General features: G+C 55.9%; 1 protein-coding gene across 14 annotated transcripts in view; it reads right to left on the bottom strand.

Annotated features, from left to right (window-relative positions):
- The window catches only part of NISCH (nischarin), a 34,408-nt gene that overhangs the window by 1,506 nt on the left and 18,500 nt on the right, over positions 1–14,402 (bottom strand). For 4 of the 14 annotated variants that reach the window (XM_084988520.1, XM_021068898.2, XM_013981770.3 and 1 more), the window contains exons 12-20: positions 13,291–13,404; positions 12,852–12,963; positions 8,080–8,204; positions 6,923–6,972; positions 4,642–6,060; positions 1,942–2,326; positions 1,317–1,473; positions 778–906; positions 84–245 (exon numbers count right to left, since the gene is read on the bottom strand). In XM_084988520.1, coding sequence (XP_084844646.1) covers positions 84–245; positions 778–906; positions 1,317–1,473; positions 1,942–2,326; positions 4,642–6,060; positions 6,923–6,972; positions 8,080–8,204; positions 12,852–12,963; positions 13,291–13,404 — 2,653 coding nt within the window. Of the gene's footprint in view, positions 1–83; positions 246–777; positions 907–1,316; positions 1,474–1,941; positions 2,327–4,641; positions 6,061–6,922; positions 6,973–7,132; positions 8,683–10,057; positions 12,297–12,851; positions 12,964–13,290; positions 13,405–14,402 lie in introns of those variants that run through there. The other 10 variants (XM_084988522.1, XM_084988523.1, XM_084988521.1 and 7 more) reach the window with 6 other exon arrangements.

Raw genomic sequence — 14,402 nt, 5'->3', positions numbered from 1 at the left:
TGGGGCCGGGGCACAGAGGGGTTGCTCTGGGGCCTGCTACTGCTCTCAGGGTTGGCCAGGAGACCCAAGCTGGGTGGGGGTACCTGTGGTCTTGTTTCCAAACTCAGAGTAGAAGTCTTTGTCGACAGGCTCAGGAGAGGGTGTGCGTTCTAGCAGGGACAGCACAGCCATGACGTGCTGGAGGAAGCAGTGTGTCAGGTAGCTGTCCCGTGTCAAGCATGTAACCACCTGCGCCGGGGAGGAACCTGTGGAAGAAAGGCCAGTCACGGCTGCAGGCTGCTGCTCCCCCAGCCCCCGTCCCTGCCCCTGGAGCCACCTCTAGTCTCTAGCAGATCAGCCTGGACCTGTGGACCACAGAGCAAGGGCCAGGAGGGCCCATGTGGGAAAGTAGCATGGGGTCTGGGGAGATGGCCATTTCTCAAGCCGGAAGGGTTGTGACATTTCTCTGGAAGGGGATACAGAGGCATCAGGGAAAGAGCTTAGCTTTCTCTCTTCAGGAAGTATGAGTCAGAAACATCCTGCCCATAAGCCCAGGGCCCACTCTGCCCTGCCTGCCCAGCACTTCACTGCCTCTGCCCCCGGCCCCCCGCTCCGAGTCCTGGGGGGTGAGTTCTGCACTCTCAGCAGTTCCTGAAGCTGCTTCCTCCCACTCCGGTGAACTGGCTTGTGAGCAAAGAGATAACTCTGCCTGCGATAATGCACCCATATAGGACGATGGAAGCCCATTGGAGACACTGGCCTTCACCCAAGACAGGACAAAGCACAGCAGTCACTCACCAGTCAGCCGGAAATACTGGTCGAAAAGCCCAACGTTGACTGTCTGCAGGTCGCTGAGTTTTAAAACAAAGCACTGGGAGATGTGGAATGGACTGTTGTTGTAGTCGGTGTTTTTCTGATGCCAGAAATCTGTGATGGAGAGAAAGGGACTGAATGTGGTTGTGCTGGGTGAACAGCTGTCTTGAGCAGGACTGGGTCCCCCCTGATTGGCCTGAGGCATGGCATGGAGCCACCACCATTTCTATGCACAGAAGACCTCGTGTGCTGGAGTCACCGGGATCCCTAAGACAGGCCACTGGTTAGAGCTCTCACTGAGGCCCCGGGGGCAGAGGCTGCCTAGCCCCTCCTCAATGTGGCTAGTTCCTGGGCACATACCAGACCCTGGCTGGGTGTGTTCATACCTGGCCTCACTTCCCTCACAAGAGCTTGAGAAAAGTGCCGTCACATACCCCCTTCCCCAGAAAAGAGATTCTCAGCCTGTGCAGTCAAATCACTGTCCCCTCAGAGCCCCGTCTGTCTGCTCAGGCCCTGGTGCCTACCCTGCAGCGGCTCAGAAAAGTAGCGGCGGAGGCCGTCATGCAGCACAAAGTACACAGCCTTTGTGGAGAGCAGCACGCAGGCTGTCACCTCCAGCCCCGGGGTCTGGTAGAACACCACTGATGACCACAGGAGGTGTCGCAGCTCCTCATTTTCCACCTAGACACAGATGAGGTCGGTCAGGGCCTGCAGGAGAGCAGGGTGGCCAGGGCCCCCTTCTCTGCCAGCCCCACCACCCAGGAACCTATCCGTCCCAGGGAAGAGCCCACAGCCTTGGATGGGGAGACATGGGACCTCCACTGCATCTTGATGTATTTATAAACTTGTCAGCAAAGAGGAGGTGAGGGGTGGGAGACGGGTGTGCTGTGGGGTCTGCCTCAGGCCTGAGGCTAGGAATGGAGCAGAGGGTGACAGTGATGCAGGGGACAACTGGCCAGGGGAGGGCAGCCCAAGTTCTCCCTACTCAGGTCCTCCAAGCTGTCAATAGCTGAAGCTGGCTGCAAAGCCAGCACAGAGAGGTCTGGGAATCTGGGGCTGGCCTCGAGGCAAGCCTGCCGCGGCCCCAGGACAACCATGCCACCTTCCTCCACACACACACCAGCCAGTGAGATGCGTGCTGGGCCCTACCTCAGCAATGCTGTTGTGGAAGAACTCGACGACGGCACTCCCCTGCAGGCTGGCAATGTGCTGGAGGGACGGGCAGGCAGGCAGGTGCGAGGGAATCTGATTCTCCTCCGACATGGACTGGATCAGGCGTTCACTTGGGTACTGGGCAGGGGCCTCAGCTTGTGCCGTGCCCTCTGCTGGGGCCGGGACTGAGGCCCCTGCTGAGGCCTCTGCTGGGGTCTCCTCTGAGGCGGAAGCCTCTGTGGGGGCCTCTGGCAGGACCAAAGCTGGCTCTGAGGCCTCCGCTGGAGCTGGGATCTTTGCCAGGCCTGGGGCCTCTGCTGGGGCCAGAGCTGGGACTGGAACTTCTTCCAGGGCCTCCTGGAGATGCTGGTCATCGCTGCATCTCCCAATCCCCCAAGAAATACCAGATTAACACAAAGGCTCCAATTGGAGGTTCCCATCCCATGTGTCACCTCAGAGTGTAAAGGGAACGGATACACTACACATCACCTCTGGGGTCATCTGGGAATCTCACCTTGGTTCCTTATGGGAAGAGCAAAGAGCAGAGGGGAAATGCCTGGGCCCTTTCTCCTGAGATGGAGATGGCAACATGGGGCAGGGCTGAGATAGACACGTCCGACCCATGGACTCAAAAATCATTTTGAGGAGTTTCCGTCATGGCAAAAAAAGACCAAAAAAAAATCATTTTGAGGTGGTGGTAAAGGTGTCAGAAATGCCATTTCAGAGGCCAGAACACAGACCAAGGTCCCCAGGGTTGGAACCTGGAGACCCACAGAGGTGAGAAGCAAAAACTCTAATTGCGGGGAGTTCCCGTCGCGGCGCAGTGGTTAACGAATCCGACTAGGAACCATGAGGTTGCGGGTTCGGTCCCTGCCCTTGCTCCGTGGGTTAACGATCCGGCGTTGCCGTGAGCTGTGGTGTAGGTTGCAGACGCGGCTTGAATCCCGCGTTGCTGTGGCTCCCGCGTTGCTGTGGCTCTGGCGTAGGCCGGTGGCTACAGCTCCGATTCAACCCCTAGCCTGGGAACCTCCATATGCCGCAGGAGCGGCCCAAGAAATAGCAACAACAACAACAAAAGACAAAAAAAAAAAAAAGACAAAAAAAGACAAAAACAAAACAAAACAACAAAAAAAAAAAACTCTAATTGCTTCTCAGTTTGCTTTGGGAGCCTCCTCAGGTGGCCCACGATCTCACCCCACTGCAGGTGGCCACATAGCATTTCCCTGGTCTGTTCCAAACACGGATGAAACAATGCTCCAAAGGAACCCTCATGAAGGTTGGGGGCTCCCTGCAATCAGCTACACTCCCATGTGCCCAGGCTCATGTTAGTGGAGAGTCTTAGATGTTGTCCTCTCAACTGGACACTCTGGCTGTTGAAAGAGATCCCTGGGCTCCTGATCTTGCACTGGGTCCAAACCCCCAAGCCTTCTGAGCACTCCTCCTGCTGTCCTGGAGCAAAGATGCATGCAGCCCCCACTGTGGGCAGGGTCCATCCAGGCTTGGGGTGGCAGGGAACCTGAGACAAAGCCTCTTCATAGAAGTTGGGAGATGTGGAGAGGGCCCTGCAAGGCCACCTCTGGCATAGCACCTGGAGGCATCAGGGTTCTCTACGGAGGGCATGGCACTTGTGCTAGGCATAAGAAGGGCCCCTGGTTCAGCCAGGAAGAGGCTGGAACAACAGCCAGATCTGGGAGCAACAGCTGAGGGGCTGGGTTGAGGGAGAAGGCTGGCAGGCCCTGTAAGATGCTAGGGTGAGGAGAGAGTCTCCACTGTCCTCTGTCCACCAGAACAGAAGACTGTGTCTTATGGGGCAGGAAAGCTGATAAATGAAGGGCTTTCTTGCCCAGGTGGGGAAGCCCCAGCATATGTCAAGCTGGTGGCAGTGCTAAGAGAAAGGGGCATCCTCAAGGGTCCTCCTTGAGCCCCAGGCAGAAGTAAACTCTGGGTGTGACCATGGCCCCCCATAGGCCACTATACTTCAACCCCAGGTGGCCCTGAGGGAAGCCACGCTCAGGCGGCAGGGGGAGAGGCAGGGTAAGGAGAGAAGTGCGAGCAAGAACAGGACAGGGCTATTAATTGCTCCCTCCCTGCACCTCAGTCTCCCCTCAGAAGAAAGGGAGCTCTGCAAGAAGGAACCACTTGGTCACACACTCAGACCTTGCTGCTCTCAGCCAACAGGTTCCTTTGGAGGGAACTCATAAAATTACACACACAGAGGGCCCCTGAGCACCCCAGGTCTTCCTGAGAGGGGGCGTGTGGCTCACCAAAGGGTAAGGCTTGGAGCTAGGATCAGAGGCTAGTGGTGCCTGAAGTAGCCCCCCAGCCTGCAGAGCCAGCTATGGGATTCCAAGCCCAGGAGGAGGGGTGTGGGTGATACTAGAGGTCGTGCTTAGGCTCAGTGTAAAGGGTCAGGCAAAGTGGGAGCAGGAACCTGGGCACCCAGCCACACAGGGCTCTAAGTGGCACAGAACTGGGCCAGCTCAGCTTTGTGGAAACACAGCTTTCCTGGGCCTCTCCTGAAGCCTGGGGAGACAAGCAACAGCCCATCATCCAGCCTGAGGGAGGTAAGGGCAACACCGAGCAGGGTCAGGAGCTGAGGAGAAGATGCAAGAAATCTGCTTGGGTGAGTGGTCTCAGACATGGTGCATACACCAGCCTCCTGCCCCATGGCCCCCAAGAGCCTGTGCTTGGTCTCACCTGGCCCTGCCCTCTGTGGGCTGGCCATCCGCGAGGGGGCTCTGAGGCCTGCCCCCGGTCGCAGGGGTCTTGGCGATGACCACGGTCTTCAGGTCCTGCAGTGAGGCTCGCAGCTGGTTGTAGATTCGCAGGAAATGGAACTTCTCGTGGGGCAGCACAAAGATGGCAGTGACAAAGCGGTAGCCCACCAGCAGCTCGAGCACGTGGCCATCAGCGAAGGCGCCCCGTGGCTGTGTGCAGCTGCGTGTGGGGTCCAGCAGCACGGTGGAGAGCGGCACACGGCTGAGCTTGAAGCTGTTGCGGTTGCGACAGTTGTGGGTGCCGCGGTTGGGCATTGGGTTGAAGTCAGCCTTGATGACGTTGAGGTGCTGGGGTGTGAGCAGCAACCAGTAGGGGATGGCGGCGGACTTGACCGCCTCAGAGGGGGCACAGCAGGAGCGCCGCACGGCTGAGCAGAGCGTGCAGCTTGCCCACTCGATGTTGCCCGAGTAGTCCCCGGCAGCTGTCTGCACCATGCGCTTGTCACTGTAGACCAGGTAGACGGGGAAGCAGCCTTGGCTGCGCTCCTGGCAGCCACCCGCCACTTTGTAGAAGGTGAGCAGCTGGCGCAGGAACTCCTGCAGGCTGGTGTGGCTGCCATAGAGCACGGGGCTGCACAGCATGGCCATGTGTTGTGGTGCGAAACACGAGCGCAGGTCAGCGTGGAACTCGTGCAGGTTGGTGGCATCTGAAATGATGAAGAGCGTGTTCTCACTGTGCCGCACCTTGAGCACCAGGCACAGCTCCGGCATGAGGAAGCCGAACTCGGTGAGGTCGCCATGCGGGAAGCAGAACACAAAGCGCAGGGAGGAGAGGATGTGCTGGCTGCTGCCCCTGGACTCCTGGTGCGGGATCTCGAAGACCGCAATGCCAAAGTCTGTGAGCACGAGGCAGGCGGCGAACTGGCGGATACTGCCCTGCACATGGATCAGGAAGCACCAGAGCACCTTGAGGATGCGGATGTGCTCCAGCAGGAAGTCCTCATCTGCGCCCAGGGCCCACTCCAGAGCCAGCCTCTCCTCCTCGCCCTCCTCGCCCTCCTCCTCCTCCTCTTCCTCCTCTTCCTCCTCCTCCTCTCCTGGCCCACCCTCCTCCTCTTCCTCCACGTCCGGGGGCCCCATTTCGAAGTAGCGATTCTCGGCAACATCCTCCTCCTCCTCTTCTTCCTCCTCCTCGCCCTGCTCGCCTCGGCCCTCCTCTCGCTGGTTGGCAGCCTCGATCCAAGCAGGCAGCTGCCGCTCAATGGCTTGCCGGATGAGCGTGCTCAGGCGCTGGATGAAGTCCTGGTTGGTAGCAGTGTAGCCAATGCAGGTGAAGGGCAGGAAGATGATCTGGCCGGAACCGGGCACCACCTGGACCTCTGGCTCTGAGTGCTCCGGGCTGTGCAGGGAGCGGCCAGGTCAGTGACATGCTGGGCTAGGACACCCCCAACTCCCACACTGGGATCCTGCTGTTGTTCCCTGGCTCCAAAGAACCAACCCATGGGTCTCCCAAGCCTCCCAAACAGCCAAGCCTGCTTCTAGCACAAGTACCCTGCTGGGGAGCAAAGGTGCTGGAAAGCTGGGGCCACCACACTCCCAGGGCTCAGATCGCAGGCAGCCAGAGCAATCCTATCCATGTCACAAGGAATTCTCAGTCCTCAAATGCTGGCCAGAAGCCCCAAAGGCAGTGAGTATTCAAAAGCCTGGATTCATTTGCCAATTCCCTTCAGGGGCGCCCAGGGGCCTTCACGAGTAAGAGGGGTGGGGAGTGTGGGGAGTGGGCTGGGGGTGGGGGGGTCTTAAGGACTTTCACATCTAAATTCAAGCTCCCATTAGCCACTACTGTCCTTGTGAAAAAGGGTATGGAGAATGAGGCGGGGAACCTCTTCTGTGCTAGATCAGAGTAAACACTTGAGACTTTAAGGGTCACTCTACCCATATCAACTCCTCCGTGCCCCCCCTCTTTAAAAATGGAACAATCTTTTTAGCTCACAGGCTATACAAAATAGGTAGTGCATCAAAATGGTCTTGGTCTGCTGATTCCTAGTATAGGATAATATGTATTGTCAAGGCAAAGTTTAGGGATTAGACCTTGGAAACAGACCAGAGCCCATTTCATCTGCGTTTGTTTATTTAAAGGAAGAAATAGTTCTGGAGAACCTCCGTGGAACTGATTTTTACCAAAATCTTTGTTACCACTAGCCAACAGATGAGTGTGTGCAGAAGGCCCAGCATGCCTTCCGCCACAGCCTCTTCCTTACCTTGCACCACCAACAGCCCCCGGCACATCCCTTATCTCATCGCAAAGTGCCTGTGAGAGAAGGAAACTCAGTCATTCTCTGGCATAAATGGGGTGCCAGGCCCTGAGCCAGGTGTCCCACCCTCCCTCATGGCCCTGCGGGAGGCTCCGCATCATCCCCACATTCCACCCTGGGGTGGATTCTGGAGCCTGAAGAGGCAGAGAGACTCACCCAGACATCCTGCTAGCGCACAGCAGGGCTGATCCACCTGGGTCTGTCTACACTCCCGGCCCCTGGGCCAGAGGCTTTCACCCCTCTGCAGTTCAGCCTGTGCCTCTGGGTCTGGCATCCCAGGGAATCCACATGGACCATCTACCAAGTTACTAACTGGGCAGGAGAGGACACAGCGAGCAGAGCAGGACACACTCTGTACAGTGCCTGGCAAGCCCCCCACCCCAGTGGTCTCTGGACAGTGGGGAAGACCTGGGGCTTGAGAGCTTCCTACTGTGACCTGAGGAAGGGAAGGGAGAGTGCTGTGAAGTCCCGAGACAGAGGGAGGACTCTGCCCACTGTCCTGATGCCATATGGCCATGACACTGTGTTGATGAACAGAGACAGGGCTGGGGAGGCCCAGGTACGAAGCACACTCCCTGCGCACACAGCAAATGAGCCCCTCACACCACACATCATGCCACCTTCCTCTCTTCCCAAGACACAGAAAGCAGCTCAGGGACCCTCAGCAGCAGCCAGAGAGGAGGTCCCAGAGTCACGTCGTGTTCCAGACTACCAGGTAGACGTGCAAGAATGGGCAAAATGGCCCTGGAGTGCCAGGCAGCAGGACAGAAACTCCTGATGGGTTTGGAACCCAAACAAGCTCCCCCGCGACAAGGCCTTTTGAACTGCTTTCCCCAAGGAGTCTGTTCACTTGCACTAAAGGTCATCTAGCTTTGCCTCCCAAGGCCCAGTGAGAGGAAACTGCCTACTCCCATCAGCCCAGAGAAAAAGATGGAGAGACAGATGATAACTGAGCAAAGATGCTTAACCACAAAGCAGGGCACACCAAGCACTGGTTGCATCTGCCACAACTCCACCCAGGCAACCTCCTACTTCCAGAAAGCCTCCGGCAGAAGAGGTGGCTGCAGAGGTAACCAACCCCCAGAAGCAGGAGAGGATGTTACCTGTCCCGCAGGGATGGACTCCAAGGAATCGGAGCAGCCCCGGGCAATGGGCCGGTCCTCGGGAGTCAGACTGTCTGTGGATGAGAGGCTGCTGGCCAGGGCCTCCTCTTGCACGAACATGATTCCTGGAAGACGGGGGCAGGCGGGTGGGGCAGGCAGGGCAGGGAAAGCAGCCATTCAACAATTGGGGCTGGGACCTTGGGCTACTGGCATGGCTGGGGGCTAGTCAGACCCCCAAACCCAGCCACATGGATTACAGAAGAAAAAGTTAAACCTGAAATCTTAAAATAAGTAGAAGAACAAATGACTGCTTATCTCGTCTTAGGGTAAAAAGGGACTTTCTGAGTCTAAATCCAAAGGAAGAAACTAAAGCATAACTACAGAAAAAATAAACCTCGCAGAGTTCCTATTGTGGCTCAGCAGAAACGAACCTGCCTAGTATCCATGAGGACTCGGGTTTGACCCTGGCCTTGCTCAGCTGGTTAAGGATCCGGGGTTGCCATGAGCTGTGGTGTAGGTCTCAGATGTGGCTCTGATCTGGCATTGCTGTGGCTGTGGTGCAGGCTGGCAGCTGCAGCTCTGATTCAACCCCTAGCCTGGGAACTTCCATATGCCGCAAGTATGGCCCTAAGAAGCAAAAAAAAAAAAAAAAAAAAAAAAAAAGAAAAAGAAAAAAAAGGAAAACAAAAACACTTCTAAGTAAAATAAGAAACCTAAGATAAATCAAAATCAGATGAAATAAGAAAAAAATCCTTGCAATGTTTGACTTTTAATCTATAAAAACACTCTTTAGAGATCCCCAAGGTATGGGGGGGAGAAATCCCATTTGGAGACTGCAAAGAATGAACAAACATTCCACCAAAGAATGGCCAATGGACATAACACACAATACAAGCTCAACCTCCTGAGCCATCAAGGAAGGGCCAAGTTTTGCCTCCTACTCTGCTAAAGGTCAGACTGTGTGGCCTAACCCGGCAGAGGCAAGCACTGGGGTGTGAGCAACCCTGCCCTACAGAGAGCAGTTTGGCAATATGTCCAAGAGCCTTAAACATGTTCACTCTGAGAGCCTCTTCCTGGGGAAATGGTTGAAGGCCCACCCCCAAACCCCTGACATGCCTGCAGAGTTTCAGAGTCACAGGGGCACCAGACGCCTCGGAAGGCTGGGCCTTCTCGGAGGCTCTGGTTTTCTCCAGGGCTGGCGAGGATGACCCATGCCCAGCTTCTCAAAGGACACACTCCACCGGCCCTCCCCTGGACAGCACATTCTGATTCATGTACCCCTGAAACACGCGACATTTTTAAAGCTTCTTGAGGCTGTTTTACGAATATAGCTCCTCTGGGGCCATTACTTCACTCATTTTCTAGAATGGTTGAGGCTAAAGCCTTTTTTAAAACTTTCTCCTGAATGCAGTCAGCTGGATGAATGCTGGGCTTCAACTCCATTTTGCAGATATCAGGAGTAGCCCAGGGCTTTGCCTCCACAGCCTCGCTTTACCACCAGTCATCGAAGCCCAATAAAATGACTCAGAGCCCCAGAGGTCACAGACCCTTGTTGAGCTCAGCTGCTGCCCCGGGACGGGACAACTCACACAGCCCAGGGGCTGGGTGGGCAGGTGGCTCAAGCCCAGACAGCCCTGAGGGCAAAGCGGCTGGGGTCATGCGCACTAGGAAGGGCGGCAGGCACACAGCTAGGCGGGACACATGCTGTTCTCTCCTGGAATCCACTCCCCTGCCCTCCCATGCTCCAATCCTACTATCCCTTGAGATTGACCTTGCATAGGAGTTCCTGTTGTGGCTCAGTGGTTAACGAATCCGACTAGGACCCATGAGGTTGTGGGTTTGATCCCTGGCCTTGCTCAGTGGGTTAAGGATCCAGAGTTGCTGTGAGCTGTGGTATAGATTGCAGACGCGGGTCGGATCCCACGTTGCTGCGGCTGTGGTGTAGGCTGGCAGCTACAGCTCTGATTAGACCCCTAGCTTGGGAACCTCCATATGCCAAGGGTGTGGCCCTAGGAAAGACAAAAAGACAAAAAAATAAATAAATAAAAAGATTCACCTGGCATACTACCTCTACAAAGCCCTCTCGACCTCTCTCCCTTCCACAAATGTGCCAAATCGTTCTGCCCACTCTCCCTCGGGCACATAGGTCAACTTCACAAGAAGCCTCAAGTTCTTCAGGGGCCCTGTCGTGGTCATCTTGAAACTCTCCAATTAGGATGCAGGCAGGAAGCCCTTACTTCCAATGGACCAGGAGCAGCACTAAGCACTTCCCTAGCAATAGTTCATGCGCAGCCGCCCCCACCGCTGTTATTTACCACAGTTCATCAAATCTAAGATGCATAGACGTGGTGCCATCTTGGTCTTAGCAGGTATCCATGGAAGGCTTTCACACAACTTCATCACGAATAGCAGCTGGCTGAGAGTGACTACGGGATGCCACTGACTGAAAGATGCATCTCAATTTCAGAGAGGTCACAAGGTGGGAAGTATGTGCATCTTAGAATCGATGAAGTAGGGTAGAGGAAAAAGAGCTTCCGGAGGCTACAAGGTGCCTGAGGGAACAAGGTCAGGGAAGCTGGGATGCAAACTCGGGTGACCTAGCCTAGGCGCTTGCTCCTCACCACTTCTCTAGAGCCTCCTCTCAGCCCCTAGACCTAGCTGGAGAATCAACTCTGGCATTTCACACATCACCCCCTGTGGCCACAACCCTCCATGGTTCCAACAAGCTGGCTAACAGCTCCTGAGCTGACCAGAGGCCTAGTGTTTACTGGACAGCGCTTCCTCCAGGCAGGCCCCCATAGGCCCAGTTTATTCACAAGTTTGTTTACTCCTACAGAATCAGGCTGGGAACAAAGCTGCTCCCCCCAGGGAGAAATCCTTGTCCATCCAAGCAAGATTCAGTAGCATAGGGCTGAACACAAACATCTGTGGATTCCTCCACATTAGTGAGAAAGAGCAACATTTTCCTGTCACTAACTGGCCCCCCCACCCAAGCCCTGTTTGGAGCTGAGGAAATGTGGACAGGGACAGTCTTTCTGCTTCCTTCCTGGACTGGGGTCTGTACAAACAAGTGGTCAGAAAGGGCCACTCAGAGGACAGGACAGGAGACATGAGAATGCTTAGATGGGGGCCCAACCTTCGTTGTTTCTCACAAAAAGGAAAGAGATGTGCACACAGAGACATCCAGTGCAGCTTTATTCATAAGAGGTGCAAATCTGGAGACAACGTCTAAATGTCCAGGAATGGGAAAGGGGAAGACTACAGTGAGCCACTCTGTGTCATGTCCCCAGGAGCAGGGACAGTGAGGAAGCGAGGCTGAGGCCTGAGTCTGGCTGGTGCAGCTGCAGCCTCGGGGCCGGATGCCTCATGTGCTGCCTGCGGCTGGCTGGTCCACTTACATACTCACTCGCCCCTTGACTAACAAACGCTGACTGAGAACCGGCGGGTCCCTGGCCTCTGGGACCAGCCATGCCTCCCTGTCCCGAGCCTCATCATGCTGTTCCCCTGCAGGCCCCCAAGTGCTGTGACAGGCAGCGTGGGGCTGCTGGGTCCCCGAAGGGCTCTGGTCCTGCAGCAGCAGACAGGGTCAGGGAAGTGTCTTCACAGTGACACAAACCCCCTCCCCTTTAATGTAAAAGAATAAAACTGAGTTTTCTCGGTCAAGAGTGTTACAAATGCAATCGGATGACTACTCCAGCACTAATGCCACTGTCTGTCCTCAGGAAGTCTCATTCCTGCCTCACGGTTGGAACCCTGGGGTGCTGTCCTGTGGCAGGCTCTCTGCCTCAACCCCGTGCTCCTCCCTTCTCAGCCAGCCTTCCTCTCTTGGATGCAGCAGCTGCAACGTACTTCAGACCACCCCTTAATCACACACGTTAATGTTTGTCACATCCCATGTTTTGCTAGCATAAGTAGTACTGCAGTGAGCATTGCACCTCCCCCTGCCCCTTATCTTCTGCTAAGATAAAATCCCCACCAGTGGGGTTATCAGGTCCAGGGGAAGGAATGTTTTTCTGGCTCTTGAAACATAGGGTCAAACTGTTTTCCCAAGACCTCACACCAAGTTCTCCATCTCCAGGAGCCCGGGCGGGCGGCGTTCTTTCCTGTGTGTCCCGAGCCTCGGCTCCACTTGGGACGGCACACCCTCCCCTCTTCCGTGGGGGCCGGGCCAGCAGTCACTCATGGGACCTGCTTCACTCACTCATCTCCGAGGATGCCTGGGTTCAGAGGTGAAAGCCCTTTGAAAACGCTAAGACAATGGGTGGGTGAAGGGGATTTGTCTTCCATGGGTCCATGGACAGCCCATCTCAGCCCCACCAACAAGGTGTGGGGGGCTGGGTCATACCATGAGGGCCACCGTGATGAGGCAAGCTCCCCATACAGGGATCGGGGCTCCCAACCTTGGGAAGTAACAAAGCCTGGCTTCCCATTAACAAGAAGCCAGCCTGGCCACACTGCCTGCAAGGGAGTGGGGTCCTTATGGGCCAGCAACCCTGAGCCTATTTACAGAACACACCCCACGGTACCCTAGAGGAACTAGATATGGGTGTCAGAGCAATTGGAAGTCCTTGCTAAGCAAATGACAGAAATCAAGCCAGGCACCCAGGCCATGTGCCACCCTGAGCAGCTGGTGTGTAGACAGCAACGTGCCCTCCCTGTACCTGAACCCTATAGGGAATGGGTGCCGGCATCTCTCCCCAACCCCAGCCCAGCCAGGGCCCCAGGCAGGGCATGTGGGGCTCTGCTAGGCAGAAACATACACACTCGATTACCTTGGTTGGAGAGAATAGGCTGGGGCAGGGAGGCTGAGGTGGGAGCCACCGTGGGAGGGGAGCCACTGGGTCTGATGCAGGTGGCAGCAGAGAGCCTGGAATCCTCACTGACCTGAGGAGGAGTGCTTGAGTCAGACCGGGAGAGAAGAGGAAGATGCAGAACCAAACTCAACAGAGCTGGAGATGTGAGAAGCTCAGAAACCTCAGTGCCGGGCAAGGAGATCTCCATTAACCCTTAGCAAGCCCCCGTGGCAGGTCCTATCATCAGCCCCATCTCACATTTGAGAAGAAAAGGGCGTGACCTGCCCAACATCATGCAGCCTAGAAGGGGTGCAGCCAGGACTCCATGGGTCCCTCCAGGCCCAGCTCTCCACAAGCCAGCTCCTCCCTGGGCTGGCTCCTTAATGCCTGTCCTCCCACCTCCCACGCAAAGACTCACCTTCTTCTCAGTGTTGCTTAGTTTGGACTTGACCTCCTTGGCTTTCTGAATCGCTTTTAGCACTTCCACTGTGTCCAACTCCTTCTCTGTGGTCACTGTGTTGTCCAGACAGACCTACAGTGACCAGAAAATGGCTATCAGTGTAGGGGCTGGCAAGCACACAGGAAGCAGAATGGTGGGGTCCTGCCAAGGTGTGGGCCAGGCCCCTCAGGATATAGGACACCATGGAGGCTCAGCCTGCTGGGAGGCAGGCTCACCACCCACAGAAATGACCTGGGGGCTCCTTGGAGAGGCCTGGGGAGGTCCCACACTGTCTTGCCTGTCTCTGGGAGTCCCTCTCTAAGAAGGGAAGGCAGGACTGCAAGGTCCACTGAGAAGGCCTCTCAGGTGGAGGGGTGTGGGGGAAGATGGTGCCTTGAACTAAACCTCCAATTATGGTGGAACTCAGATCTGCAAAGAGCAAGAGAAGGGTCTTCTGGGCTGGGGAACCAGGAGGGCAAAGGTATAGGAAGCAGGCAGGAAGGCAAACACCCCACCTGCAAACACAGGGCGGGAGCTATGGGCCAGGAGGCATTGAGGGTGGCAGTGGGGGCAGCAGTGCAGTCAAATGAGGGAAGGTCTCGATGGCCTGGGAGTTGGGGAGAGGAATAGGAGGTGACATTCTGTGACTGTTGCCCTGGTGACAGTGTGAAGAAAGGGGCACTTGCGGCTGAAAAGAGATGGAGGGTGGTGGTGGGGGAAGATACAAACAGACTTCCAGTTACCTTCTGGCCTGGGATTTGGGGTGAGTAGGGGAGGGCCTGCTCAAGGCTGAGGAGACGAGTGAACAGAGGAGGACCTATTACGTTGGTGAGTGGTGGATGGCCATGCTGCAGGTGGCAGATACTGGGTTGGGTGACACTGGCCAAGGTGGGCAAACCCTTCAAGTCGGTAGTCAGAATAAATGGCCAGGCACTGTCCAGGAAATGTGATTAAGTGTCTTATTCCTGACCCCTGCCTTTAATAAACATTACTCTTTAACAGGTTGCAGACAGTCCCTCCACACCTCAGGCTGTGTTTGTTGGTTTATGCGGTGCACCCCCCAGCCTGAAGCTCTGACAGATATAAGGGAA

This window comes from Sus scrofa, chromosome 13 (assembly GCF_054392235.1).
Source record: "Sus scrofa isolate SSC_HxYL_T2T_F1_AM1 chromosome 13, Sscrofa_HxYL_maternal_Yorkshire_Landrace_v2.0, whole genome shotgun sequence".
NCBI classification, from domain to species: domain Eukaryota; kingdom Metazoa; phylum Chordata; class Mammalia; order Artiodactyla; family Suidae; genus Sus; species Sus scrofa.
The sequence above is the reverse complement of the archived record's forward strand: the minus strand, read 5'-3'. Positions and strand labels throughout refer to the sequence as shown.